Source organism: Carcharodon carcharias, chromosome 12 (assembly GCF_017639515.1).
Source record: "Carcharodon carcharias isolate sCarCar2 chromosome 12, sCarCar2.pri, whole genome shotgun sequence".
In the NCBI taxonomy this organism is placed as follows: Eukaryota; Metazoa; Chordata; class Chondrichthyes; order Lamniformes; family Lamnidae; genus Carcharodon; species Carcharodon carcharias.
The window spans coordinates 93,955,968-93,982,550 of record NC_054478.1 but is presented as its reverse complement, the minus strand read 5'-3'; the positions used below and the strand labels follow the sequence as shown (position 1 = coordinate 93,982,550).

Sequence of the window (26,583 nt, the reverse complement as noted above, 5' to 3'; positions counted from 1 at the left end):
TCTGCTCTAAAAGGTCTTCCCTTTACTCTGAGGCTGTGCCCTCAGGTCCTAGTCTCTCCTACTAATGGAAACATCTTCCCCATGTCCACTCTATCCAGGCCTTTCAGTATTCTGTAAGTTTCAATCAGATCCCCCCTCATCCTTCTAAACTCCATCGAGTATAGACCCAGAGTCCTCAAACATTCCTCATATGTTAAGACTTTCATTCCTGTGCTGGGGTCCTCCTCTCACCTGCTCCTTTTAATCACTTCCCTACTTTTAGACAATATTCCCCTTGCAATAAAGGCAATTTTGCAGAGCTTGGGTACCTGGAACGAGCTGCAAGGAATAATGACTGAATCCAGCAAACAAAATGCTGCACAGATTTTAAAAATTGAAAATGCTGGAAATACAGACTGAATCTGTCACCTGGGAAAAAAACAAGATAATATTTTATGTTTGCTCCAGAAAAGATACTACAACAGAAATGGTAGGGTTGGTACTCTGCAGGAATGAAATCCAATTGGGCTTGAAAACCATCATCCTCACTCATTGCTTCCATGAAAGAATGTCAATATCTATGATAAATAAAAGATCATGTAGATCTAAAGTTAAAATATTGCTTTGCAGAATATATTTTTTTGAATAAAGAAAAAATGCTGGATATCATTTCAAGTAGAAAACGAAAAGTTGAAGGAAAAGGGCTAGAGGAGGACCCTGAGACAAGCAGTCAGCAGCACCTAGAGGAGCGGGTGAGAGGAGGATAATGAAACAAGCAGTCAGCAGCTCCTAGAGGAGTGGGCAAGAGGTTATTACCTGTCTCTGTTCAGTACAAGACTCCCCACTAGATTTGTGTCATGTGTTCTTTTACATCACAGTGTTGGTGCTACTGTATCCACTGTGGGCAGTACTGTACTATGCCAGACCCTTATACTATAGAGGAGGCCCCTGCGACAGGCATGTGCAGCACGTAGAGGAACGGGTGAGAGGAGAACCCCAGCACAGGCAGTTAGTCTTGTCCAGTCTGTGGCTCCAAAGCGAACTGACTGTACTCTGAGAAAAATCAAATGTGATGTCACAGGAAAACAAGTAGTTTATTGGTTGGTGAATATATTTCTCAACTACCTTTCAAACTTGGATAATTTTAATAATTGGAAGGTTTAAGCAGAAGGTTTACTAATAGTTGTGAAACTTATTAGATTGGCTGATGAGTATTTCCTACTTATCTTAACTGGGGAATTTCAACTGGGATAAGCACATTTATTGAAATAATAAGAATTAAAGCATAGGCAGGAGTGGAGACATTAATTTAATCAGTAAAATAATTAACTAATTAAACATTACAAAGATGGCAGGGCCGGTGATGTCTGGCAGCTGCAGAATGTGGGAGCCAGTGTGATCCAAGGTAAATATGTCTGCAGTAAAAATCTGCGGCTTGAGGAACTTTGGCTGAGTCATTGAGCTGGAGGCTGAGCTGCATCAGGGACAGGAAAATTACCTGGACACTCTGTTGTAGGAGGTGATCACACTCTTTAGAATAGCGTTGCCAGATTTGGTCCATAGTCAGGGGCAGAAGATTGTGACTGCAAGTGAGGCAGGTAAGGGGGTCGAGAAGGTAGAAGTGGAGAAGATTAAGCCATTGCAATTGTCTAATGGTTGAGGTTCTTGCAGTCTGTACAGATGAAAGCGGGGGCTGCAGGGTGGATGAGCAAATTGACCATGGCACCACGGTTCAGGAAGCCATTCAAGTGGGGGGAATTCATAGGAACGCAATGATATTCAGGGACAATATATTCATGGGCATATACACAAACATAGGAATTAGAAGGAATAGGCCACTCAGCCCCTTGACCCTTCTCCGCCATTCAATAAGGTAATACCTGATCTGATTGTAACCTCAGCCCCACATTCCCACCTACCCCGATAACCTTCACCCTCTTGCTTATCAAGAATCTATCTACCTCTGCTTTAAAAAATATTAGAAGACTCTGCTTCCACCACCTTTTGAGGAAGAGTGTTCCAAAGACTCATGACTCTGAGAGAAAAAATTCTCACATCTTAACAGTGACCATTAGTTCTTGATTCTCCCACTCCTCAGGATCTTATATTTTCAATCAAGTCCCCTCTTGCTCTTCTAAACTCCAACGGATACAAGTCTAGCCTGTCCAACCTTTCTTCCTAAGACAAGCCTCCCATCCTAAGTGTTAATCTCTTAAACCTTCTCTGAACTGTTTCCAATGTATTTACATCCTTCCTTAAATAAGACCAATATAGATACACAATACTCCAGGTGCGGTCTTGCCGATTCCCTGTATGACTGAAGCATAACCTCCCTACTTTTGTATTCAATTCTCCTCGCAATAATTGATAACATTTTATTAGCTTTGCTAATTACTTGCAATGCCTGCATATTAACATTTTGCGATTTATGCACTAGGACATCCAGATCAGAGCTTTGCAATGTTTCACCATTTAGATAATATGCTTCTTTTTCATTTTTCCTTCCAAAATGGACTATTTCACATTTTCCCACATTATTCTCCAGGTTTGTCCAACCTTTTCGCTGTTGGGGATCACATTTCCATTTTTTCTTTGCAGTCAACATGCAAGAGTCCAGAAGGCTGTGTTGACTGCCAAATGCCAGGGTTTGGGACAGGGTTCTGGGTTGGAGAGGAGCTTGCAGTGAAAGGGGATGATCCAGTTATCATGATCCACATAAGTACCAATGATATAGGTATGACTAGGAGCGAGGTTCTGGTTAGAGTATGAGCAACTAGCAGCTAAATCAAAAGCAGAACCTCAAAGGTAATAATCTGAGCCACAAGCAAACTGGCATAGGATAAATAAGATTTGAGAGTTAAATGCTTGGCTCAAAGATTGGTGCGAGAGAAATGGGTTTCAATTTATGGAGCATTGGCACCAGTACAGGGGAAAGTGGGAGCTGTACTGTTGGGACAGTCTTCACCTGAAGAGGCTTTCAATAGTGGGGGCATGGATCATGTGAGGTAAGATGTGATAAATTAGAGAAGAGAGGGCAATAGAGCAAGGTAGCATTAAGGGAAATGATAGAAGGCATAGGGCATACAAACATAATAGCGTGCCAGCAAATAAGGCTAGAGGTTATGAAAACGAGAGAGAGAATATTAAAGGCACACTCTCTGAATGCACTCAGCATTCGCAACAAGGTTGGTGAATTGACAGCACAAATTGAAGTAAACACATATGAGGTAATTGTTATTACGGGACATTGCATCAGGTGACCAAGGCTGGAAATTGAATATTCAAGGGTATTCAACATTTAGGAAGGATAGGCAAAGTGATAAAGAATGTGAGGTAGCACTGTTAATAAAGCATGAGATCAGTACTTTAGTGAGAGAGGATCTTAGATTGAAAGATCAAGATGTAAAATCAGTTTGGATGGGGCGAAGAAACAGCAAACACTGGCAGGTAGTTTGTAGGTCACCTATAAACAGTAGTGGTAGAGCACAGCATAAACCAGGAAATTAGAAGTGCATATAACAAGGGTAGTGCAGTAATCATGGGGGACTTGAATCTACATATAGACTGGGTAAACTTAATTGGCAATAACGCTGTGGAGAAAGAATTCCTGGAATGTATACAAAACAGTTTTCTAGAACAGTATGCTGAAGAATCAATTAGGAGAACACTATTTTGGATCTAGTATTATGCATTGAGAAAGGGAAAATTAATCTCACTGCAAAGGAGCTTCCGGGGAATAGTGACAGTAATGTGATAGAATTTTACACTAAGTTTGAAAGTGATGTAGTTCAATCCAAAACTAGGGTCTTTAATCTAAACAAAGGTAAGAGGGGCAACTTGGCTGTGGCACATTGAGAAACTGGTAGACAGGCAATGGCTGGCATTTAAAGAATTATATGGTTTGCAACAAATTTACATTCCTTTGAGGCACAAAACCCCAGCAGGAAAAGTGATTCAACCATGGTTAACAAGAGGAGTTAAGGATTTCAGTAGATCAAAGGAAAAGATCTGTAAAGTTGCCAAAGCACAGTAAGCCTGAGGATTGGAGCATTTTAGAATTCAGCAAAGAAGAACCAAGAAACTGATAGAGAGAAAATAGAATACGCAAGTAAACTAGCAAGAAAAATAAAAATGATCTGTAAAAGCTCTATAAATATGTAAAAAGGAAAAAAATGAGCAAAGACAAATGTGGGCCCATAACAAGATAATTTATAATGGGGAATAAGGAAATGGCAGAAATACTAAACAAGTACTTTCATCTGTCTTAACGGAGCAGGACAAAAAAAACCTCCCTGAAATACTAGAAAATCAAGGGACTAGTGAAATTGAGGACCTGAAAGAAATTAGTATTGGTTAAAAAGTGATTGAGAAATTAATGGCACTGAAAGTTGATAAATCCCCTGGACCTGAGTGTTGAAAGAGGTGGCTGTAGAGATAGTGGAATGCTTTGGTGGCCATCTTCCAAAATTTTAGATTCTGGAATGGTTCCAGCAGATTGGAAGGCAGCAAATGTAATTCCACTGCTTGAGGAGGGAGAGATAAAACGGGAAACTACAGCCCTGTTAGCCTGAATCAGTAGTAGGGAAAATGCTGGTTTATTATAAACCATGTGATAACTGAACACTTAGAAAATATTGGTAGGATTGGGCACAGTCAACATGGATTTATGAAAGAAAATAATGTTTGGCAAACCTGGAGCTTTTGAGGATGTAACTAATGGAATAAGTAAGGGAAAACCAGTGGATGTGGTGTATTTAGATTTTCAGAAGGCTGTTGATAAGAGGCTAGCAAGCAAAATTAAAGCACATGGGATTGGGGGTAATATGCTGATAAGAATTGAGGACTGGTTAATGGGCAGTAAACATTAGGAATAAATGGATCGCTCTCAGTTTGGCAGGCTGTGACTAGAATGGTGCTGCAAGGATCAGTGCTTGGCTCCAGCTATTCACAATTTATATCAATGTTTTAGATGTGGAGACAAAATGTAATATTTCCAAATTTGCTGATGACACAAGACTTAGTGGAAGTGAGAGCTGTGAGGATGCAAGGAGTCTTCAAGGGGACTTAGGCAGGGTGAGTGAGTGGGCAAGAACATGGCATATGGAATATATTGTGGAAAATTTGAAGTTAGCCGCTTTGGTAGGAAAAACAAATGCAGAGTATTTCTTAAATGGTGAACGATTGGGATGTATCCAAAGGAACTGGGTGTCCTTGTTCAAAAGTCACTGAAAGCTAACATGCAGGTCCAACAATCAATTGGGAAGGCAAATGGCATGTTGGCCTTTATTGTAAGCGGATTTGAGTTCAGGAGTAAAGACTTGTTGCTGCAGTTGTATAGAGTCTGGCTGAGTGTGCGCAGTTTTGGTCTCCTTACCCAAGGAAGGATATACTTTCCATAGAGGGAGTGCAATAAAGGTTCATCAGACTGCTTCCTGGGGTGATGGGATTGTCCTATGAGGAGAGATTGGGCCTGTATTTTCTAGAGTTAAGAAGAATGAGGGGTGATCTCATTGAGACATACAAAACTCTTACAGGGGTAGATGTAGGGAGGATGGTTCGCCTGGCTGGTGGGTCTAGAACCAGGGGACAGTCTCAGAATAAGGGGTAGGCTATTTAGGACCGAGATGAGGAGGAATTTCTTCACTCAGAGGGTGGTAAATATTTGAAATTCTCTACCCTAGAGGGCTGTGAAGGTTCAGTCATTGATTATGTTCAACAAGGAGATGGATAGATTTCTAGTCATTAAAGATATCAAGGGATCTAGTTGAATGACTCAGAATGGTCTACTCCTGCTCCTATTTCCTACGTTCCTAAGCAATGAACTAAAGTTTGTTGCTGAGTTTGACAAAAAGATACATTGTTTATGTTGATAAGTGCCAGAAACCCCATATTTATTGCTAATTATATTTAAACCATGATCATGCATTCGATATATTGTGGAACACAACCATATTCAAGAGTTAAATATTAGTACTTCTAAGCTTTTCTATTTTTTGTAAAAGAAAATGCACTATAAAGCAAAGCTAATGATTTATACAAACAAGCTACTGTTTTTTTTTTCCAATACACTTTATTTACAACCTGCACAGACATAAATGGTAATGAAAATTTCAAATATTGAATAATTGCATCATTCATTTAGAGAAGTTCAATATGCAACACTGCCAATTCGTACTCTTCATCTTGATGAACTCAAACTAGGGGTTCAGCAGTGATGCTGGATGCATTGCTTAATGTGGCATTAGGCATTACAATACCTCGATCAACACTGTAGAAATGTTCTATATAGAAATGATCTTCAGGTAAGAGTTAAAATGGTTAACATCGTTTCTCCTTTAAGAATGCAATTTCATATCCTATGTTCCAATGGCTCTATACTTTCTTGTCCAAAATAGAGTTTAAGCATAATTTCTTAAAACGAACATTGTTATCGTTCTTCAAAATAAAAATTTACATTTGAGCCTTTTAAAATATTTGCAGCCCAACAGAATAAATAAGTGTTTTAATATTGGATTTCACTGTTAGAGTTGGCAATGCTCGTGAATACTTGCTTACTCACATTTTGGACTATTTTGAAAGGTGGGTCTCAACTATTGGTGTTTTGCAAGGCAACAGTGACCATGGCAAGGGTCGATGTATACCATATTTCTGCATATTTTAAAAACAGCACAGGAAAAGTTTATGGGGTCAAACATTAAAGAAATCAGTCAGATGTTTATTTAATATGAAGTCCTTTGAATTTGAGTCTCCAAGTTTGTATTAAACATGCTTTGCTTTCCAGGTCCCTTAATCCTCCAGATCCAAGTCATCTAACTCATCATCTAGCTCATCCAGATCTTCTCCAGTGAAGAGATTTTCATCTACAGGGACACCATCGATCTGACCATCTTCTAATTCTCCATCCACTTTACCATCTTCACTATCGTTAGCAACTCCTCCTGAGGCTTCATCTAATTTATTTTCTGTAACAAAAGAAACAACTTATCACACAATCTACAAGTGGATGTCTGGTGAAAAGAAGCTTAGTGAATATTTGGAAACGTGACAAAAGCAAGAAATCTGAACCAAAAGGTCAAAGCTAACAGGCAATTTTCTGGTCATCTCCATGTAGACAGGCAATTTAATAATGATTAAAATATTTAGAAAATTAAGAGTTAAACTGACCAAAGTGTCTTTTTGGGGGGAGGGGGCGAGGGGTGGCAGCGGAATAACTAAGTATGTGCACTGGTATGGTACTGTGATGTAGCTAGGTAACTGGATGTGTTTTTAAATTCTATTTGTATTCTATTAGTACTAATTAAATTTAATAACCCTTTGCAATTTGCAGAAATGCACCATATCTAATGTGATTTCAGACATTTCCAATTTCGCGGTTTGCTTCCCAATAGAAGAAAATTGGTTGACTGTTAGACTTGCTTCCAAAACAGAAAAATAAATCTGTTAAAATATATCAAGGAAAAATTAAGTTAATTCAATCCAATCCATTAGCCCACTGTTTTTTAAACAGCAAAAATAGGGAACAAATATTCGCCATTCATAATCTTCCTCCTTCTCTGTTTAAAACCGACCATTGCTGCAATTATGTAACAAGGTACTAACTGTTTCAGATGACAAACTGCAGTGGGGAAAGGTGGTTTATGTAGCAGTGGGTCAAACTACTGTCCCCTCCTATTTGGGACCCAGCTACGTCCCCAAGATAAAGAGATTCCAGTACTCCAAAGTTGACTCAAAGACCAAAATAAGTTTTGACAGATAACCTAAGTTGGTACAGCATCAAAATGCCCACAAGTCAGCTAATAATTTGGGAGTCTTTTTTCAAATAGCAGACTAAGTAATTTATTTAGTTTATGTCACCAGTCTTTTAAATGGAGACACAACCATTAAACTGTAAAACCACAAAACTTTATTAGCTGAGTTTACAAAATATCAGAGGTGCTGATGTGGCAAGAGGAAATTCAGCCCAGATGAATTTGCAATCAGCCAGCAAAGACAATTCCATCGTGTCTAAATGCAGTTCACACATTACAGCAATGGCTTATCTTGCTGCAGCGGCATAATCACCAGAGAAGTACAAGGATTAATCTTAGGCTCTTCCCTCCCTCATCGACAAACTGCTCCTTTGTGAATCTCACCCACTTGCAAAGGACCAGTTTATTTATGTACGCTAATGACAGCTAAGTTCCACCCCTCCATTTCTTTCTTCACTATGACAACCTCTGTGCTGTGATTGTACGACTGACATCAGTGCATGAAGTTAACATTTACTTCAACTTAACATTTGAAAGACTGACAGCTGAATTTCAAGCCTACATCCTATTCATTACCAAGATAGTTACGTTCACTTGAACATTGCCCACTACTGTTTCTACCTCAGCCTACAGCTGCTGAAATTCTTACTTTTTTCACCTCTAGACTCGTTTCTCAAGTTCTCCCCTGGCTGGAATCCTACCATGCACTTTTCATAAATCCCAACCAAATCCAAAACTCTGGTGCCTTGTTCTGCTCCACTCACCTATTGCTTCCATCCTTGCTAACTACATTGAATATCCAGCCCCATCACACAAATTTAAAATACTCACCCTCCCCCAACCCCTTAAACAATCTTACCTTATTCTATTATTGAAAACTCCTACAGCTGCATTTCCTTTCCTGCACCCTTCACTCCTGTGAGTCTATCATATTATTGCAATGTATTTTCCCTTCCACACCAGTGGTGGCATTAGCTTTAGCCTTTTTGGCCATACACTCAAACTCTGTTCAATGTTCTCCCTACTTTTATAAAGCTCTAAACTTATTTTTCAATTAACACTTCTAACTCGATGACTCATAGCCAATCTTTTTCTTTTCTCTTTCCTCCCCCCACCCGACCAGCACATGAAAGTAACTTTGCATGCTCTCTATGCCAAATGTAGTACAAGCAAATTGCTTATTGTGGACTTGTTTGCGTAAATGCAATTTGCTTGTTGTATGTGATCCTGGAGGTGATGGGGCAGCACAGCACAGGACTGTGCTATTGTCATATTCTTCACCAGCTTTTCCAATTCAAATTTGCTTGAAATAATTCACGAAGCACTTTTGGTAATGCAGATCTGCCTGATTTCATGCATCATTTAATCTAAAAATCAATTATAGAGAGGGCATCCTGGCTAATGCTTGGGTACTTTCCATTGGTTTACATTTATCTGTATAATTTGCATGTCTTTTGAAAATCAAATTCAGACAAATGCTGTTACTTTCAAGTATGCTTTATCTCACCTTTTTTTTTGAGACACAAACTTTAAAATTCTGTTTTACTGGGCTATGGGGGCAAGGTGGAAGAGTGGGACAGGATGACTTGCTGTTCCAGAGAGCTGGCATTTAGCTGAGCTAAATGGCCTCTTTCTGTGCCGCAACCATTCTAGGATTCTAATTTTATCTATGCATGCTTGCTTATAATCTAAGCATCCTGAATCCAGCCATAAGCAAGAAAATACATTAATTATCAGTGTACTATGCAACGCTAAAGAGAGGTTTAACATATATGGCAAAAATTAATCATCAGAATGTAGGCAAATGACAAAACCACTATGCCTTGAAGAAAACACGAAATAATTCCGATTATGTTTAGTATTTGAATTTCAGAAACACCAACTAAAATGTAATTAGGGAATAAATACAACTGTTTCTCCACAAACTAAATGGAACACTTAATACAACTGGCAACACCGAAATTGACAGATGAGGAATGGTTCTCTTTTTGGCTGACATAAGAGTCTGTCCATTTCAAATGTCGACATTTTAAGTCTGGATCTAAATACTAGTTCTTGTAAACTGACTTGAGCGTACACTACAGAATCCAGCTCGAAAATCTTAAACCCAGTTTTTTCATGGATCTAGGATTCCGCCACTGGATTACAGGAGATTTAACAGTATTCTCAGTCAAATCATGAATGCTAGTCTTCCAGAATCCAAAGCAAACAGAAGTATAAAAATGGAATCACGTTGAATCTAACCACACTATAACAATCTATTGCCTGGCATCAATATATCTCAAATGTTTGATAATAGTATAGTGTCAGCCCTGGCTCAGGTGGTAGCACTCTCGCTTGAGTAACAAGGTTCCAGGTGCAAGTCCCACTCCAGGGCTTCATCACAAAATTCAAGGCTGACACTCCAGTGGAGCACTGCACAGCCAGAAGTGCCATCTTTCGAATGAGATGTTAAAGCAAGGCTCCATCTGCCTGCCCGGGTGATGTAATAGATCCCATGGCACTATTTCAAAGAAGAGCAGGGGGAGTTATACCTGGTGTCCTGGCCAATATTTATCCCTCAATCAACATCACAGAACAAAAACAGATTAACAGGTCATTATCACATTGCTGTTTGTGGTAGTTTGCTGTGCACATATTGGCTGACACATTTCCTAAATTACAAGTGACCACACATCATAAAGTACTCCACTGGCTGTAAAGCGCTTTGAGACTTCAGGTGGTTGTAAAACGTGCTGTATAAAAGCAAGTCTTATTAATTATGGACTACGCAATTCGTGGACCAAGATGAAATACTCAACCTAACATTCAATAATCAGCATGAGGAAACAGAAGTTTAAATCTCTTTCATACCAATGATCATGCCATTCGATTCAAATTCATGCCTCATTCCAGAACTTGGGCAAGTGAACCTTATGACTAGATATTCTCCCCATTTTGGCTTTTGTTTCATGTGCTTCAAAATAAGCCACTTAGTATGCTAACAAAAGTACTATTGGGCTCCACTCACCATCTGCATCACTGGACATTTCTTTGGGTAAACTTGCAGAATGTGTTGCTCCCAGCCGCTCAATTCCAGTAGACACTGTAATGCCAGTATTATGTATCTCTATTGGCACAAACCGGGAAATGTCAATGTCATTGATCTGTGCTGCTTCTTCAACCTAGAACAAAGAGAGTCAGTCAAAAACTTATAATAACAGCAAAGCAGCAGCAGTTATTCTGTGCAGTTGGAGTTACCTCTTCGCCTTGTTCTTCAGGATACTGTGTTTCATCTGCTTCTTCATCATCAGCGTTAATCAATTCAGGTCTAAATTCAAAGACTTCACGGCCACTCACCTAGATATGAAAAAGTTTCACGATCAAGCACTTGGGAATCAAGTTTAAAAAAGGACTATTTCAGTAAATGGTAGAAAGAACAAATCTACATACACCAAAAGCTTTTCCAGCATTGAAATCTGCTTTCCTCTTTTCTAGTTCTTGCAGGGCTTTTTCAGTTTTCTCATGTCTCTTCCTTTTCTTCCATTCTAAGAAAGTTTCTAGGGTGATTCTGGTTACGTCTGGTCCCAGGGCTGCTCTCTTAGAAGATAAAGACAACATTATAATAATTTATCCTTTTGTGAATAACAAATATAGTCTGTCCTCATTATATAGCTAAGAATTCAAGGTAACTCAAGCCACTTAACTGTATAAGACTTTATAATATGACTGAAGAAACTGCAATTCAGTACACCCAGTAGATTTTTTAACATCTAGTGTCACCATGTGGTTAGAATGTGCATAGCAATATAGATTTGAACTGAAATTAATTCAAAGGTCAAACTATACATAAATCATAGGATTTGTATTTTGTCTTAATATTTTACATTACAAGTGGTATTGAGTTTAAACCAAGAGCAACTTAGTCAGTTTTATTCAATAAATCTTCCACCATATTAAACACATGCCCTATTATAAATTGAAATCTTAAAGGTCAAAGTTGTTTTTTTGTTCATGCAATACTGACATTACTGGCAGGAACATATTTATTGCCCATGCTTTGAGAGTGCGATGTTTGGCTGTAGTCTTTGCACTGATGATACTATGATGGTCTCTAACTGAAAATTTCACATTTAATCTGGTGACAATGTACGAATGGTAATATACGTTCAAGTCAGAATGCTTTGTGACTGGAGGAGTTCTTGGAGTTGGGAGGCAGTGTAGTAATTCAGAGACCCAGAGCCTCAGCCAGCCATGTGGTGCCAATTCCACCATGGCAGACTATGGAATTTGAATTCAATAAAAATCTGGAATTAAAAGTAAAATGGTGACCTTGAAATCATTGCTGTATTGTTGTAAATACCCTTCTGGTTCACTAATGTACTCTAGGGAAGGAAATCTGTTGTCCTTACCTGGTCTGACCTACATGTGACTCCAGGTTCTCAGCAATGTGGTTAACTCTTAAATGTCTTCTGAAATGGCCTAGCAAGCCACTCAATTGTACAAACCGCTACAAATCTATAAGGAATGGAACTAGACAGAACATTCAACATTGACGTAAGCACTGGGAAACAACAATGGCAAACTCAGCCCTGTTGACCCTGCAAAGTCCGCCTTACTAACATCTGGTAGCTTGTGCCAAAGTTGGGAGAGCTGTCTCACAGACTAGTCAAGTGACAGCCTGACATAGTCATACGCACGGAAACATATCTTAGATAATTTCCAATACACCATCACCATCCCTGGGTATGTCCTGCCCCACTGGCAGGGCAGGCCCAACAGAAGTGTCGGCACAGTGGTATACAGTTGGAAGAGAGTTGCCGAGGGAGTCCTCAACATCAACTCTGAAGTTTCATGGCATATGGTCAAACATGGGCATGAAAGCCTCCTGCTGTTTACCATGTACTGTCTCCCCACTGCAACACCATCTCCCGCCCACTCCCGCCAACTGTCCAGCTTCGCAGGTACAAATGCAGACTGGTTACACTTAGATGAAGGTTCTCTGGCGACAGGTTGATAGCCACACGCAATTTTAGGTAAGGTAGTGAGAGGGAGCCTTCCTTTCTCAGCTTGTTATCCAACAAGACTGCCTCCAAAACAAGGAGGTGCACAACTTATGTTTTTTACCCCCCCACCTCTCCCTCATGTGATTTCCAGCAAGTTATCAACTTTTGTTTTCATTTTTTTGTCCATCAATTAAAATGATTGCAGTTTAAAACAAACAACCAGATCTTCCTCAAGTACCATACAGGTCAGGTGATTTCTTGGAAGAAGTTTGCTTGCTGACAGTTCCAAGGTGAACTTATGAACTTTAAAAAAAAATCCAATGTTAACGTCCAAATGTCCAGATCATGCCATGTCCTAGTATTTTGTAAAAGAAAAATTCAGCCTTGAGAGACATGATTTTAACAGTTACCTTCATACAGTCCTCATGGAGGTGAAGTCCCACCTTCACATTAAGGATACCCTCCATTGTGTTGTGTGGCACTACCACCATGCTGAATGGGATAGATTTTGAACAGATCTAGCAACTCAAGATTGGTCATCTATGAGGCACTGAGGGTGAAGAGCAGCAGCAGCAGAATTGTATTTGATCATAATCTGTAACCTCATGGCCCGGCATTTCCCCCCACTCTATCATTAGCACCAAGCCAGGGGTCAATTCTGGTTCAATGAAAAGTACAGGAGAGCATGCCAGGAGCAGCACTGGGCACGCCTAAAAAGGTGTGAACCTGGTAAAACTACAACTTAGGACTATTTGTGTGTCAAGCAGCATAAGCAGTGTGCTAAGTGGTCCCACAACCAACAGATCAGATCTAAGCTCTGCAGTCCTGCCACATCCCATTGTGAATATTAGTGGACAGTTAAACAGTTCACTGGAGGAGGCAGCTCCACAAATATCCCCATCCGCAATGATGGGGGAGCCCAGCACATTAGTGCAAAAGGTGAGGCTGAAGCATTTGCAACAATCTTAGCCAGAAGTGCCGAATGGATGATTAATCTCTGCCTCCTCCGGAAGTCCCCAATATCAAAGATGCCAGGCTTTGGTTAATTCGATTCACTCCATTTGATATAAGGAAATATTCCGGCAATAGTACCGAAGACGTGCTCCTGTACTTGCTGCACCCCTGGCCTAGATCCTCCAGTACAGCTACAACACTGGCATCTACCCAGCAACGTGGAAAATTGCCCATCTATGTCCTGTACGCATAAAGGACAATTCCAAACAGGCCAATTACTGCCCCATCAGTCTACTCTCAATCATCAGTAAAGTGATGGAAGGGGTTATCAACAGCACTAGCTTAACAATAACCTGCTCACTGAATCTCAGTTTGGATTCTGCCCGGATCACTCAGCTCCTGACCTCATTGCAGCCTTGGTTCAAGCATGGACAGAAGAGTTGAACTCCAGTAGTGAGGCGAAATTGACTGCCCTTGAGATCAAGGAGCCCTGGTAAAACTAGAGTCAATGGGAATCAGGAGGAAATCTCATCTCTCCACTGGTTGGAGTTATATCTAGCACAAAGGAAGGTGGTTGTGGTTGTTGGAGGTCAATCATCTCAGTTCCAGGACATCATTGCAGGAGCTCCTCAGGATAGTGTCCTCAGCCCAACCACCTTCAGCACTGACTTTCCTTCCATCATAATGTCAGAAGTAGTGATGTTTGTTGACGATTGCACAATGTTCAGCACATTTCATGACTCCTCAGATACAAAATCATTCCTTGGCAAAATGCAGCAAGACCTGGACAATATCCAGGTTTGGGTTTCCATGTGGCAAGTAACATTCATGCCACACAAGTGCCAGGCAAAGACCATGTCCAACAGGAGAGAATCTAAACATTGCCCCTTGATATTCAATGGCATTGCCATCACTGAATCCTTTACTAACATCCTTGGGGTTACCATTGACCAGAAACTGAACTGATTAGCCATATAAGTGCTGCAGCTACTAGAGGTCAGAGGCTAGAAATGAGTGAGTAACTTACCTCCTGACTCCCCAAAGCCTGTCCATCATCTACAAGGCACAAGTCAAGAGTGTGATGGAATACTCCCCACTTACCTGGATGAGTGCAGCTCTGAAAACACACGAGAAGCTTGACACCATCCAGGACAAAGCAACCTGTTTGACTGGCACCCCATCCACAAACACCCCCTCCCTCCAGCACTGATGCACAGTGGCAGCAGTGTGCCCCATTTACAAGATGCGCTGCAGGAACTCACCAAGTCTCCTTAGACAGCACCTTCCAAACCCACGACCGCTACCATCTAGAAGGCCAAGAGCAGCACACCCATGGGAACACCATGACCGGCAAGTTCCCCTCTAAGCTACACACCATCCTTACTTGCAAATATATCACAGTTCCTTCACTGTCACTGGGGCAAAGTCCTGGAACTCACTCCCTAACAGCACTACGGGTATACCTCCACCACATGGGCTGCAGCGTTTCAAGAAGGCAGCTCACCACTACATTCTCAAGGGCAATTAGGGATGGGCAATAAAAGCTGGCCTTGCCAGCTTTGACCACATCCCATGAACAAATTAAAAAGCCAACTCTGTCCCATGATATGCTGTTCCTGTTCCCAGTACGTCAGTGAAAGTTGAGGGAAATGTTGTCAAAGTAACCCTGGAGAGTTGCTGCAGCGCATTTTGCAGGAGGAACATATGCAGCTATAGATATGCTTCAGGAATGCATCAAGTCTTTTGGCAGTGGTGTCAGACAGTCATCCTGGATGCATCAGGCTTGTTGAGTGTTGTTCTGGCTGCACCAATGCATGCTAGTGCCATCACACTCCTAACTTAAGCTTTGTAGATGGTGGGAGGCTCTGAGGGGCCAGGTGAGCCAGTCACTCGTATCTCAGTAGGCTGCCTCTGTTCTATTTATGCAGGCTAATGATATGACTGGTTAATGGAGACCTCCAAAAAGTTGGTGTAGAACACTCAACAATGGTATCACTGATAGTTCAGGAGAATCTGGACTTTTTAAATTATGAGATAGCTAATGCCTACCATTTGCCAGCCTTTTGCTGTCAACCAGTATGGCTGCTTTATATCCGAGAGCTTAGAGAAACCAGATGCTGGAATCATTAGCAAACAGCTCACTGCTAACCTTATGACAGAATGAAGATTACTGATGAAGTAGCTGAAGCTGGTTGGACCAAGAGCACGAGCCTGGCAAGCTAATGTACTGTGGGGTGCAACAAGGGGTCTGATAGCTCTCAGCCAATTACTTTGTGTATGCTATCGAAATTTGAAACAAACTAGGAGGAAGTGAATTAAAATTGTTACAATCCCTGCAGATATTTGATTTCCAATGAATGGCTAAAAGGATCACACAAGGCATCAAAGTTTAATAAACTAAAAGCAACTTTCAGTAGGCAAGTTATACTCTAAACTACATAAAAGCTTCCCCATTTAATATGACTGAAAATCCCCCTCCATGATTATACTTTACTCTGTCCCTTAAGTGGACACTTCACTCTCCAGGAACCAGTCCAAAGCTATTCTTGGCTCCCCGTGGCTTTCTTCCTTCGTCTTTTTGAAGTCGGATATCTTCTGTTTCCCGAACTGACTTTCACGGTGAGGGCTACCCTGGAGATTCCTCTGTCTACCCAAAGCTAGGTGAATTTTCCAGCCCTGTTTAAATCCTGATGAACTTGGTCTCTTCAATATGAGCGTGAGCTCCCACCCACACTGCATGGTGAACAACAGACACTGGATGCCTCCATCTCTCTACTCTCTCTCAGATTCTTGTAGACTGCCCTGATTGAGAGGGTCAGAGATTTAAGAAAACCCTGTAAGCCGATATTATAATGCCTTTCCATGGCGTGTTCCCCTTTCAAAGCTCATCTCCATTGAATCACGTAGGCATTGTATCCAAATAAAATTACCGAATAACTTTCTTCTAAACTCCAACTCCATTGTGTCTTGGAATTAAATAGGGAGTTTAAAGTATAAACATTAATAAAACCTGACATTCCTAACACTTCCCTTGAGACTTGAAGACTAACAGTCTCCCACAGTCATCCCAGATGTCCTTGTTATTGTCCACAGGTGTGAATGTTTTGTACCTTCTTCCCAGTAAAACGACCTTGGCCCCTCTTTAACAACTAAGCAATCAAGCTTGTTGTCGGGCAAAATTCAGAACAGTTCACATGAACCCCTGCATTCCACCACTTTATCCGAAATTAATGATACAGTACCAAAATAATCTTATAGATGTTATATTTGTAACACAACCCCCAATTCTAGTTAGACCAACACAATGTCAATGGAGAAGAGTGTAAAAAGCCCTGTATTCTGTGAAAATATGCCAATATAGGATATTGGGTGTTGGCTCAAAAATTACATTGTTTTTAACGCAATATTAGCACTTAAAAGGGCCTCCATAAGTACAGAAGGAAAAGCACCAACATTTTGATCGAAGTCACTCCACAGATAAATAAACATCCAAAAAGTTAAAAGCATTTCTTAGACATCATCCTGCGCACAAATAAGTGAAGTTCTCACAGTCTGAGTTTTGCCATTTAGCCTGAGGTTAAGTAATAAAAAATGTTTTTCTTTACCTCCTTTTCTATTAAATCTTCTAATGAAATTTCTTCCTTTATTTCTTTCTTCTGGTTTTTCTTCAATACAAAGCCTGGTGGCAAGGCATGACGGTACATACAACTGTCTCCTCCTCCAGGACAGACCCAGAACCAGCCATATTTGTTATTCTCTATGGCTTCAAGGAAATGTTTGCATACCTAACAAGGGAATAAAGCAAAGATGATTCAATCATACCTCCCCATACAATTTAACTAATTAGACAACACATTTTAAAAAACTAATGCTATAACAAAGTAGATAATCTTTTCAATTAAATTTCAGTTGCATCTCAAAACCTGTAAACATTTAAAATGTGTTTTAAAATGTGCGTTGCTCTTAAGTACAGATAAATTCTACCTCTGTAATGGAACTAACTCAATTTGTACAGGTACTGGAAACGAGACAGTTGAGAAATATAAATGCAAATTATTCATGTTTAGTGGCAACACTCAAAGGAAATCAGTTTTCCCACTCTCTTCTCCAAGGGACTAATTCCTTATTGGAGTTGGATTGCCACTGATCATCACTGAATATCATGCAAAAGTACTAATTAGTGCCTAGAGCCTACAGAAGCTTTGAGTGCCACAACTAAGATTTTACCTGAAACTGTCCAGATAAACCAGATGAGTACATATACCCATTTCCAGAAGGACGGCTACTGTTCCTCTCCCTAAGCAGGAATGAGAGGCCGAATGTAACACATGTACTATTGTCTGACAGGTCAGCTAACATCAACCAGAGTGAGCACTTGTGACAGTTCTACACTGCAAGACCTTACTAAGCATTGAACAATTATGAAAACTTCAATCCAGATTTTATTAAACATTTACTAAATAGCTCGTTTTCTGCAGGGAGTTTCTGGCCTCTGGCATGATAGAGCAGAGTCTCTCTGTCATGGCATGGCAAGTGTGCTCTGCCCTAAGGTAGGTCCTTGGCTCAATGTCTGTTGATACTTCATCCTGAGCCATTTTCTTGGCAGCTTTTGTCAGTGATAGTTTGTTATTGCCTTCCACTCTCAGGGGCAGGGCAAGGAGGCAGATCCCAAGTCTACCACAGCCAGGATGGGAATCAAACCTGTGCTGTTTGCGTTATTCTGAACCATATGCTAACCATCCACGCAACTGAACTAACCAGCCCGAAAAGTGTCCCTAGAGAGGGCAAAAGAACTGTGGGGATAACGGGTGGTAGCCTAGAAGCAAAACAATTAGCTGCCCTCGGAGTCAGGGGAGACCTGCTGGTCATTGAAGCCCATATGGAACAAGGTAGCTAACATCGAAATTTGATGCATCCACCTCATCTGCATGATTAATTGTTTGGCTGAGTTGGTCCCTCGCAGCTGACCACTCCTCCTGCTGCTGCTGTACTCAGCTGGGAGGACTGGCAGCATTGTTTGCAGGCTAAGCTAATGCAGCCAACCTGCCCTTCTTCAAGCTGCAATGAACAATATTTTTACAATTTAAATTATGATAAATTAAACACTGGGGCACAGAAGGTATTCCAGACAGAATGTGTGTGTTTTCTTTCTACCCAAGATCAGAATGTTTTGTAAGGAAAGAGGTGTGCGTTTCTTACCCCTTTAAGTGTGTTCCAGTTAAATATATTCAGCAGCAAGCTTTTGAGTGTTAAAAAAAGTTATTTATTCTCTCACACTTAGCCAGAATTAATGCAATGTTACCCACTTGATCTCTCTCTCAAAAAAAATGGATACAAGTGAAGGTAATGTATTTATACAGATTACAGGCATCTCAGTCTATGGTTTACTATCTCCAGTCTCCCGTGTGGCAGGCCTGGACTGCTTTGGATAGGTTTGATACTTTAAAGTTGAAGAGAGGATCTTGTAATGTAAAGGTTCATACTGGCTGTAATGTTTATTGTAGTTGAATAGCTAGGAGCTCATTCTCAGGCAAACTTTAAACTGGAATACATGGGTGGGGAGGACAAGATTCTTCTCTCTGTTGGGACCTCCCACTTTCAAGGTATTGCTGTCAATTACCTTGGCTGCTTGATGACTTGCAGCTAGTTCGTGGTCTGGCTTTCGAATCAACTGATATCTGACCTTGAAACGCTGCAGAACTAACAAAATGCTAACATCTCTTTATTGTTTAGCCTTTTGGAAAAGTAGTAAATCGGGTCTTCAATTCAGGAGTCATCTTCCTGGAGTAGGGCTGTTCCTACTCCTATGTCACTTGCATTGACAGCTATTCTGAAAGATTTATTGAAGCCTGGGGCAGCTTGCATGGGTTTGTTTCTCAGGGTGGCTTTTAATTTCTCAAAAGCCTTTTGGCATGCCTCATAGAAACATAGAAAAATTGAAGCAGGAGTAGGTCATTTGGCTCTTTGAGCCTACTCCGTCATTCAATGTGATCATGGCTGATCCTCTATCTCAATGCCATACTCCCGCTCTCTCCCTATATCCCTTGATGCCTTTAGAGTCCAGAAATCTATTTCCTTCTTAAATATATTCAGTGACTTAGCCTTCACAGCCCTCTGTGGTAGAGAATTCCACAGGTTCACCCCCCTCTGAGGGAAGAAGTTTCTCCTCATCGCAGTCCTAAATGGCCACCCTATATCCTGAGATTGTGACCCATTGTTCTAGACCCCCACCAACCAGAGGAACTATCTTCCCTGCATTCAGTCTGTCCAGCCTTGTCAGAATTTTATGTTTTACTGAGATCCCCTTTCATTCTTCTAAACTCCAGTGAATACAGGCCTAGTCAGACCAATCTTGATGGGGCAGAACATGAGAGAGGACTAATGATCATGCAGATCGAGATGGCCTGCCGCAAAGTCTCCTGTCAATGAACCTGGAGAACTCTGGTTCTGGATAAGGGTATGATGCACAGCTTGATCTCTCCGCAATCTCTATTCCTTTTCCATACATCCTGCAGACCCAGAGGCACTGCCACTACTATCCCAAACCTGTTGCAGCCTTTGTATGGACAGGTCATCTACACCTCCGGTCCTCCTGTGAGAATGCAGCAACACACTCTGGCAAATCCAGGAACTCCTCACACCTCCAAAACAGCTCAAAGTACTTCAGTATTGCAGTACAAAAAGTTCCAAAATCTTATCAGCAGTTTGGATGCATTGCCCTTTAAGTAACACGAGTACAGTGCCCATCTTGCAGCTTCACAGTTTTTTGCACAGTGAACTATGAACAAGCGGCCTGCACATGCATGGCCCAAATTTGGATCTTGCATCACAACAGCCAGTTGGGCTGAGAGATGTTAGGATTGGAGTGATTCAAGGTCATCCAGCATACACAGGGGTCACAAAGCTGAGCAGATTTTGGAAACAATGTTAGGTGTCTGCACCGCCCTTTGAGTGGTGCAATGTGAAGGACTTTCTGGCTCTTAGTGTGTACTTACTATTACGGTTTTCTTCTGTTCTGCATCACCATGTTTTTTTTGCACTACTTCTTCCAGTTTTCTCACATCCCAATTTTCCATTGTGTCTAAGATAAGAAAGTAAATTTATCTAATTGAGATCAAATACTAACACAAGGTTAAAAGAGTCAACCCAACACTTAAATGCACTAATAGGCATTAGAAGTATTGAGAACTATAAATATTTAATTGTATATTCTAACTTTTGTTTAAATTTGGAGATTAAGAAAAATAGAAATGGCCTCAGAGGTCTTAGTCAAAATGTTAACACCGAAATTGAAGCAACTCACATTAAGTACACATTGCACTTCAAATGGTGACGGAGCACTGTACAAAACTTGATTTCAACAAGATCTCTTCTGTCATCCAAGGAGCTCTGGATCACTTTGCCCTATCTTTCTCTTTTCAGGGAATATACCTTGTTTGTGCATCAAAGAACAGATAGCTCAGACATAGTCAAGGTATATTCCTTTGAAAGGGAACGGTAGGGCAAACAGATCCAACGATCCCTGGATGACAAAAGAGATGAAATTAAGATAAGGAAGACAAAATATGCTTATGACAGATGTCAAGTAGAAAATACAATTGAGAACCAGCTGAATATAGAAAGTTCAGAGGGGAGGTAAAAAAGCAAATAAGGTAAGAAAAGGTAAGGTAAGAATAAAAAGAGACAGAGCTAAGATAAAAGTGAATCCCAAAGTCTTCTATAAGCATATAAATAGTAAAATGGTAGTTTGAGGAGGGGTAGGACCAATTAGGAACCAAAAAGGACATTTACGCATGGAGGCACAGTGCATAGCTGAGGTATTAAATGAATACTTTTGCATCTGTCTTTCCCAAGGAAGATGATGCTACCCAGGCCATGGTGAGTAAAATTGAGATTTGGAGAAAATGCAGAAATGGAAATCCAAATACCTTCTCAGCAATTGAAGGGGGAGGCGATGGCGTAGTGGTATTGTCGCTGGACTAGTGATCCAGAGACCCAGGGTAATACTTTGGGGTAAAAGCAAAAATCTGCGGATGCTGGAAATTCAAAACAAAAATAAAAATACCTGGAAAAACTCAGCAGGTCTGACAGCATCTTGAAAACAATGTTAACTGTATTCCTCTCCGCAGATGCTGTCAGACCTGCTGAGTCTTTCCAGGTATTTTTATTTTTGTAATACTCTGGGGGCCTGGCTTCGAAATGACACAAAAATTGGTGGGGTGGTAAATAGTTAGGAAGATAGATTACAGGAGGATATAGAAGGGCAGGTTAGTGACAAATGGAATTTAATCTGGATAAGTGTGAGATGATGCACTTGGGCAGGCCAAACAAGGCACGGGAATACACGATGAATGGTAGGACCCTGGGAAGTACCGAGGATCAGAGGGACCTGGATGTGCACGTCCACTGGTCCCTTAAGGTAGCGGGACAGGTAGATAAGGTGGTTAAAAAGGCATATGGGATACTTGCCTTTATTAGCCAATGTAGAATATAAGAGCAGGGAGGTTATGCTGGAACTGTATAAAACGCTGGTTAGGCCACAGCTAGTGTACTGCGTGCAGTTGTACTTTAAACAGTCTATTTAATTCCAAGATAGAATGGAGTTAGGCATTTAGATGACAGTTAATCAGCATTTCTGCTGGAGATAAGGTCCCTGTGATTCACACTGCCAAGAAGATGGGCTTTGATGGGGGGCAGCGGGAGAGAACAGGCCATAGAAAGCCTGTGTGTGTGGGAGAATGAGTGCAAGTGCCAGTTTCTATGGTTCACCGTGCAGAATGGGGAAGGTGCATGTGCTCGGATAGAAGGACACAAGTTCCTGAGGACTTAAATGAGGCCTGAAGATTCGCCTAGCTTTGGCTAGAGGGTGGAATCTCCAGGGTAACCCTCAACATGAAAGTCAGTTCACAGCTTATAAATTACCTGGCTGAAAACAGAAAAGGAAGCAAGCCACTGGGAGTTGAGAATAGCTTTGAACTGGTTCCTGGGGAATGAAGCGTCCAGTTAAGGGGCAGAGTAAAGTATAACTAAAGTCACATTCACATTATGCAGTAACTGACATGGGAAGGCATTAATTCTGCATAAAAAATTTTCCTCACTTGGTTTCAACATCTGTTAACTATTCTTCTGAAATGTTTCACACCAAGAATGGTATTTAATGAATGATGTGTGAAGTATATATGGGGAGTGTTGCAATAGGAAAAAGGTAAGAAAAAAGGAACTTATTCCAAAAAGTGAATAGAACAAAAAGAAATATCAAATTGATGTAGTACTTAAGTACGAGAGCTATATGAAATTAAAGATGGAGAGCATAAGCAAAGAATCTCTGGGAATGTCCAAAACAATCCCTCATCTCCACTGTTGGGGTATGTGGTCAAATTTGTAAAAATTGTTAGGTCTCAACTTATATTGCAGAACAGTTATGCTCTTTTGTCAAGTCAAAACCAAGGTGGTAAAGACATTACTTTATACAACTACAACCACAATAATATCACATATGAGTATTAACCTCAACAATTCTTGATGTTATAGTATACAGATGGTATAGTGTACATGGCCAGCTGCAGGACTGTAGCGATATAAGAGTTATCTAATGAATCTAATTTCCATCCTTAAAAAGTTTTCTTTTAACATTATTTGATACATTCAGAAATGGAGATTAGTCTGTTTGTTGAGCTGAAAACCTATATAAAAATTGTATATATATTCATAAGACTTGAATACATTTACAGTATGGCAGATTTAAACTGGAGCAGTAAACATGTTTAGAAGGTAGATGGGAACTTTTCATACAGGCCTAAAAGGTAGGTACAAATTACTCAGTATAATGCTTGCCCATAAAAGCATTCCTGAGTTATGCTTAACTAAATTACAAAATGCATACAAATGTCTCACTAGCTTTTTTTTAATAAAAGGGAACCAAATGAGAAGTTTAAATGAAAGTTACTGTAATAAACATAAATTAACATCTCTGCTTTGTCAACATACCCTTTTCAAGCTCTTCATCCCTGGCATCTACATACATGCTGCGCTTTTCACTCTTCCTTTCCAGGGTCAGGTCATGAGAAAACTTGCATTTGTCACCCTTGGTACATTGACCTTGCTTGAAAAAAGCACAGACCACAGATTTGGGATCTGCTCCTGGAAGGAAAAGCAAACAGAAGTCACAATTCGCAGTAATAACTTCTATCCTTATTTGACCTTTTATTTCTAAAAATATTTTTTCCTTAAGGTAGAATAATTTAAGATACAATCAAGTATAACTACTTAAAATTTACAGAAACATCTAAGACAATACTTTTTGACAGAAGTCAGTGCTATCTTGGAATGTATACGGATCCTCCATAACTACTGAAACATTAAAGCACCTGGCCTAGATTAGCAAAAGTTAATTTCAGACAGGCAAAAATAAAACTCCATTGTCCTTCTCTGATCTAATTTATGATTCTCTTTGTAACGCATTCCTTTTTGAATTTTTCCCTTAGCTTAATTATTGTATAAATGTTGGGATGGCATCGTCAGTAACCTCACTGGGGATTTGAGACCAAGCACAAAGCAACCATTGAAAATTCAACAAGTTCAATTACAACTAAAACTTTAATGCACTTTACATCAGAGTAAATATATTAGGAAGTTAAAAGATGTAAATTATGCAATAAGCTTGATCTTTGCTTTGGCTGGGAGTAGGTTACAAGTTAAAAGGGGAATAAACTCAGGATTTGGGAGGCGGGTGTATGGAAGAAGAGGGTGTGGGTGGAGGTTGCAGAGAGTACCCTTTGTTCAAAGTACTCCTCTCCACTGTTCAAAAATACTGTACAGCAGAAATTTCTGACATGGGGGATGAGGACCTCAATTAGGAACACCCTCCCTCCTATGCTTTTCTAACAGGAAGCCTGAATACTCCATGCAAACAAGAGGTGCCATTGTAAACCAACCTAAGAGCTGCTCCATTGCTGCCAATCCCAGAAAAGATTCCATAAAAAGGTTTCCACAGCTGTGATAAAACTGACCCATTATTATTTTAATATAGAAGCAAAATACTGTAGATGCTGGAAATCTGAAACAAGAGCAGAAAATGCTGGAAAAACTCAGATCTAGCAGCATCTGTGGGGAGAGAAACAGAGTTAACATTTTGAGTCTATCTGCTCTGAAGAGGAGTCATACAGGCTCGAAAAGTTAACTCTGTTTCTCTCTCCACAGATGCTACTAGGCCTGAGTTTTTCCAGCATCTTGTTTTTGTTTCCATTAATATTTTACATGGATTTATTCTAACCAAATTATCCCATTAAGGACAGGAACAATTTCTACTCATATAAAGCAAATATACTTTACTCAACTAAAAAGTACACCAAATACAAAAGGTTAACTTAAGATAGCTTCAAGAGCATGTAAGTTTTAAGTACAGCAACATCTAAGACAATACTTCATGGCAAAGGTCAGTGTTATCTTGAAATGTATACTGAATGCATACTGAAACCTTAAAGTACCTGACCTACATTAACAAAAGTTAATTTTAGACAGTCGGAAGTAAAATTCTGTTGTACTTTTCGATTTCATTTTTGATTCTCTTTGTAATACATTCTTTTTTGAATCTTTCCCTTTGTTTAATTATTTCCACCAAAAAGGTTCATGTCTGGCGATGACTGCTGTGGTTCCTGATTCAGGTCACTGTATAACAGGACAATTCCTACACTGCAATATTATCTGTCCAGAAACATTAGTGAACTCTAGATTTGCACAGGTAATAATAGAATCATGCTTCAGACAACATAGACCAGCGTAAAATACACATTAATGAATAAATGGGTTACAATGTCGCTAGTGGCAAGAATCCAGTATTATAACAGCTGCTTACCAAAAAACTTAATAGAATGTTTATGTTACAGTTAAAATTATAGGCCTTTATTTTGTTATTATGTGATGGAATTGTCCAGAATTCTCAGCATTATCACAAACATACAGGATGTGTTTTTCTTTAGGAGTAGGGCTAGAGTTTGGGGCAGCAGGGGATATTGGATGTTAGTACATCCTTGGTATTAATGTAGTTAATGTCATCAGCTGATTTCTGAAACACATCTCTCTCCCTACCAAGTCTGTGCAGGTCTATGAAGAACTGAAGAATCAGAAACACTGATATGGTGCACTATTCCTGCTGGCCCAATGTCCTGCGATGCTGCACCGTAGTTGCTGCTGAAATAGGAGAAAAAAAAAACAATGTGGGAAACAGACAGTGAAAGATAGTGTAATAATTGGGAATGATATAGGGTGAGTCAGAGAGTGGGCCTGAGGGAAAACAGTGCCAAAGACCAACAGATAAAAGTGGTGTCTGGGAGTCAGCAGAGGACAGAGTGTGCATTGCAAGAACAAAATCAATAAAGAAATCAAGGAGTAACATCACAGGACAGCAGGAGATGGTTAGTTGTTTGGAGAGTCCAGAGGGAAGGAGTGTGTACCTGAAGGAGATCAGAGGTGGAGCAGCAGAGTGGAACGAGTGTAAGTGTCAGGGAGTAAGGCAACAAAAACTAAGTGACTAAACATACAAGGAAAGGTGCTGATTGGCAAGTAGCCAGTAAGATTTTTAAAAATATAAATCTTTAATATTTCTAAGTTTAATTAGTCTAAAAAGTAGAGACATCACAGGGCATCTTAGACCATGGAATGCACATCCTGTTCTTTGTGAGAACTCAAGGGTGCTTCTTGTGTCCTGGAGAACCATATACGCAGAAATTGGCATCAGCTGGAATGACTAACTCTGGGTTTCAGAGCATGAGCGACAGCTGGACCCACTGGTGCATCTGCAAAACAGAGTTTTGTGGATAGCACGTTTTTGGATGTGGTTACCCCGCAGCTTAAGAATGTGCAGGCAGAGAGTGAAGGGGTGACTGCTAGTCAGTCAGGGAAGACCTGGCAAATGGTAC

At 40.3% G+C, this 26,583-nt stretch overlaps 1 protein-coding gene across 1 annotated transcript in view; it reads right to left on the bottom strand.

Annotated features, from left to right (window-relative positions):
- Positions 1–6,029: 6,029 nt before the first annotated feature.
- The window catches only part of zc3h15 (zinc finger CCCH-type containing 15), a 40,318-nt gene continuing 19,764 nt past the window's right edge, over positions 6,030–26,583 (bottom strand). The window contains exons 4-10 of the mRNA XM_041201762.1: positions 23,654–23,806; positions 20,662–20,747; positions 17,272–17,451; positions 11,160–11,306; positions 10,968–11,066; positions 10,738–10,891; positions 6,030–6,941 (exon numbers count right to left, since the gene is read on the bottom strand). Coding sequence (XP_041057696.1) covers positions 6,766–6,941; positions 10,738–10,891; positions 10,968–11,066; positions 11,160–11,306; positions 17,272–17,451; positions 20,662–20,747; positions 23,654–23,806 — 995 coding nt within the window. The 3' untranslated portion in view covers positions 6,030–6,765. The remainder of the gene's footprint in view (positions 6,942–10,737; positions 10,892–10,967; positions 11,067–11,159; positions 11,307–17,271; positions 17,452–20,661; positions 20,748–23,653; positions 23,807–26,583) is intronic.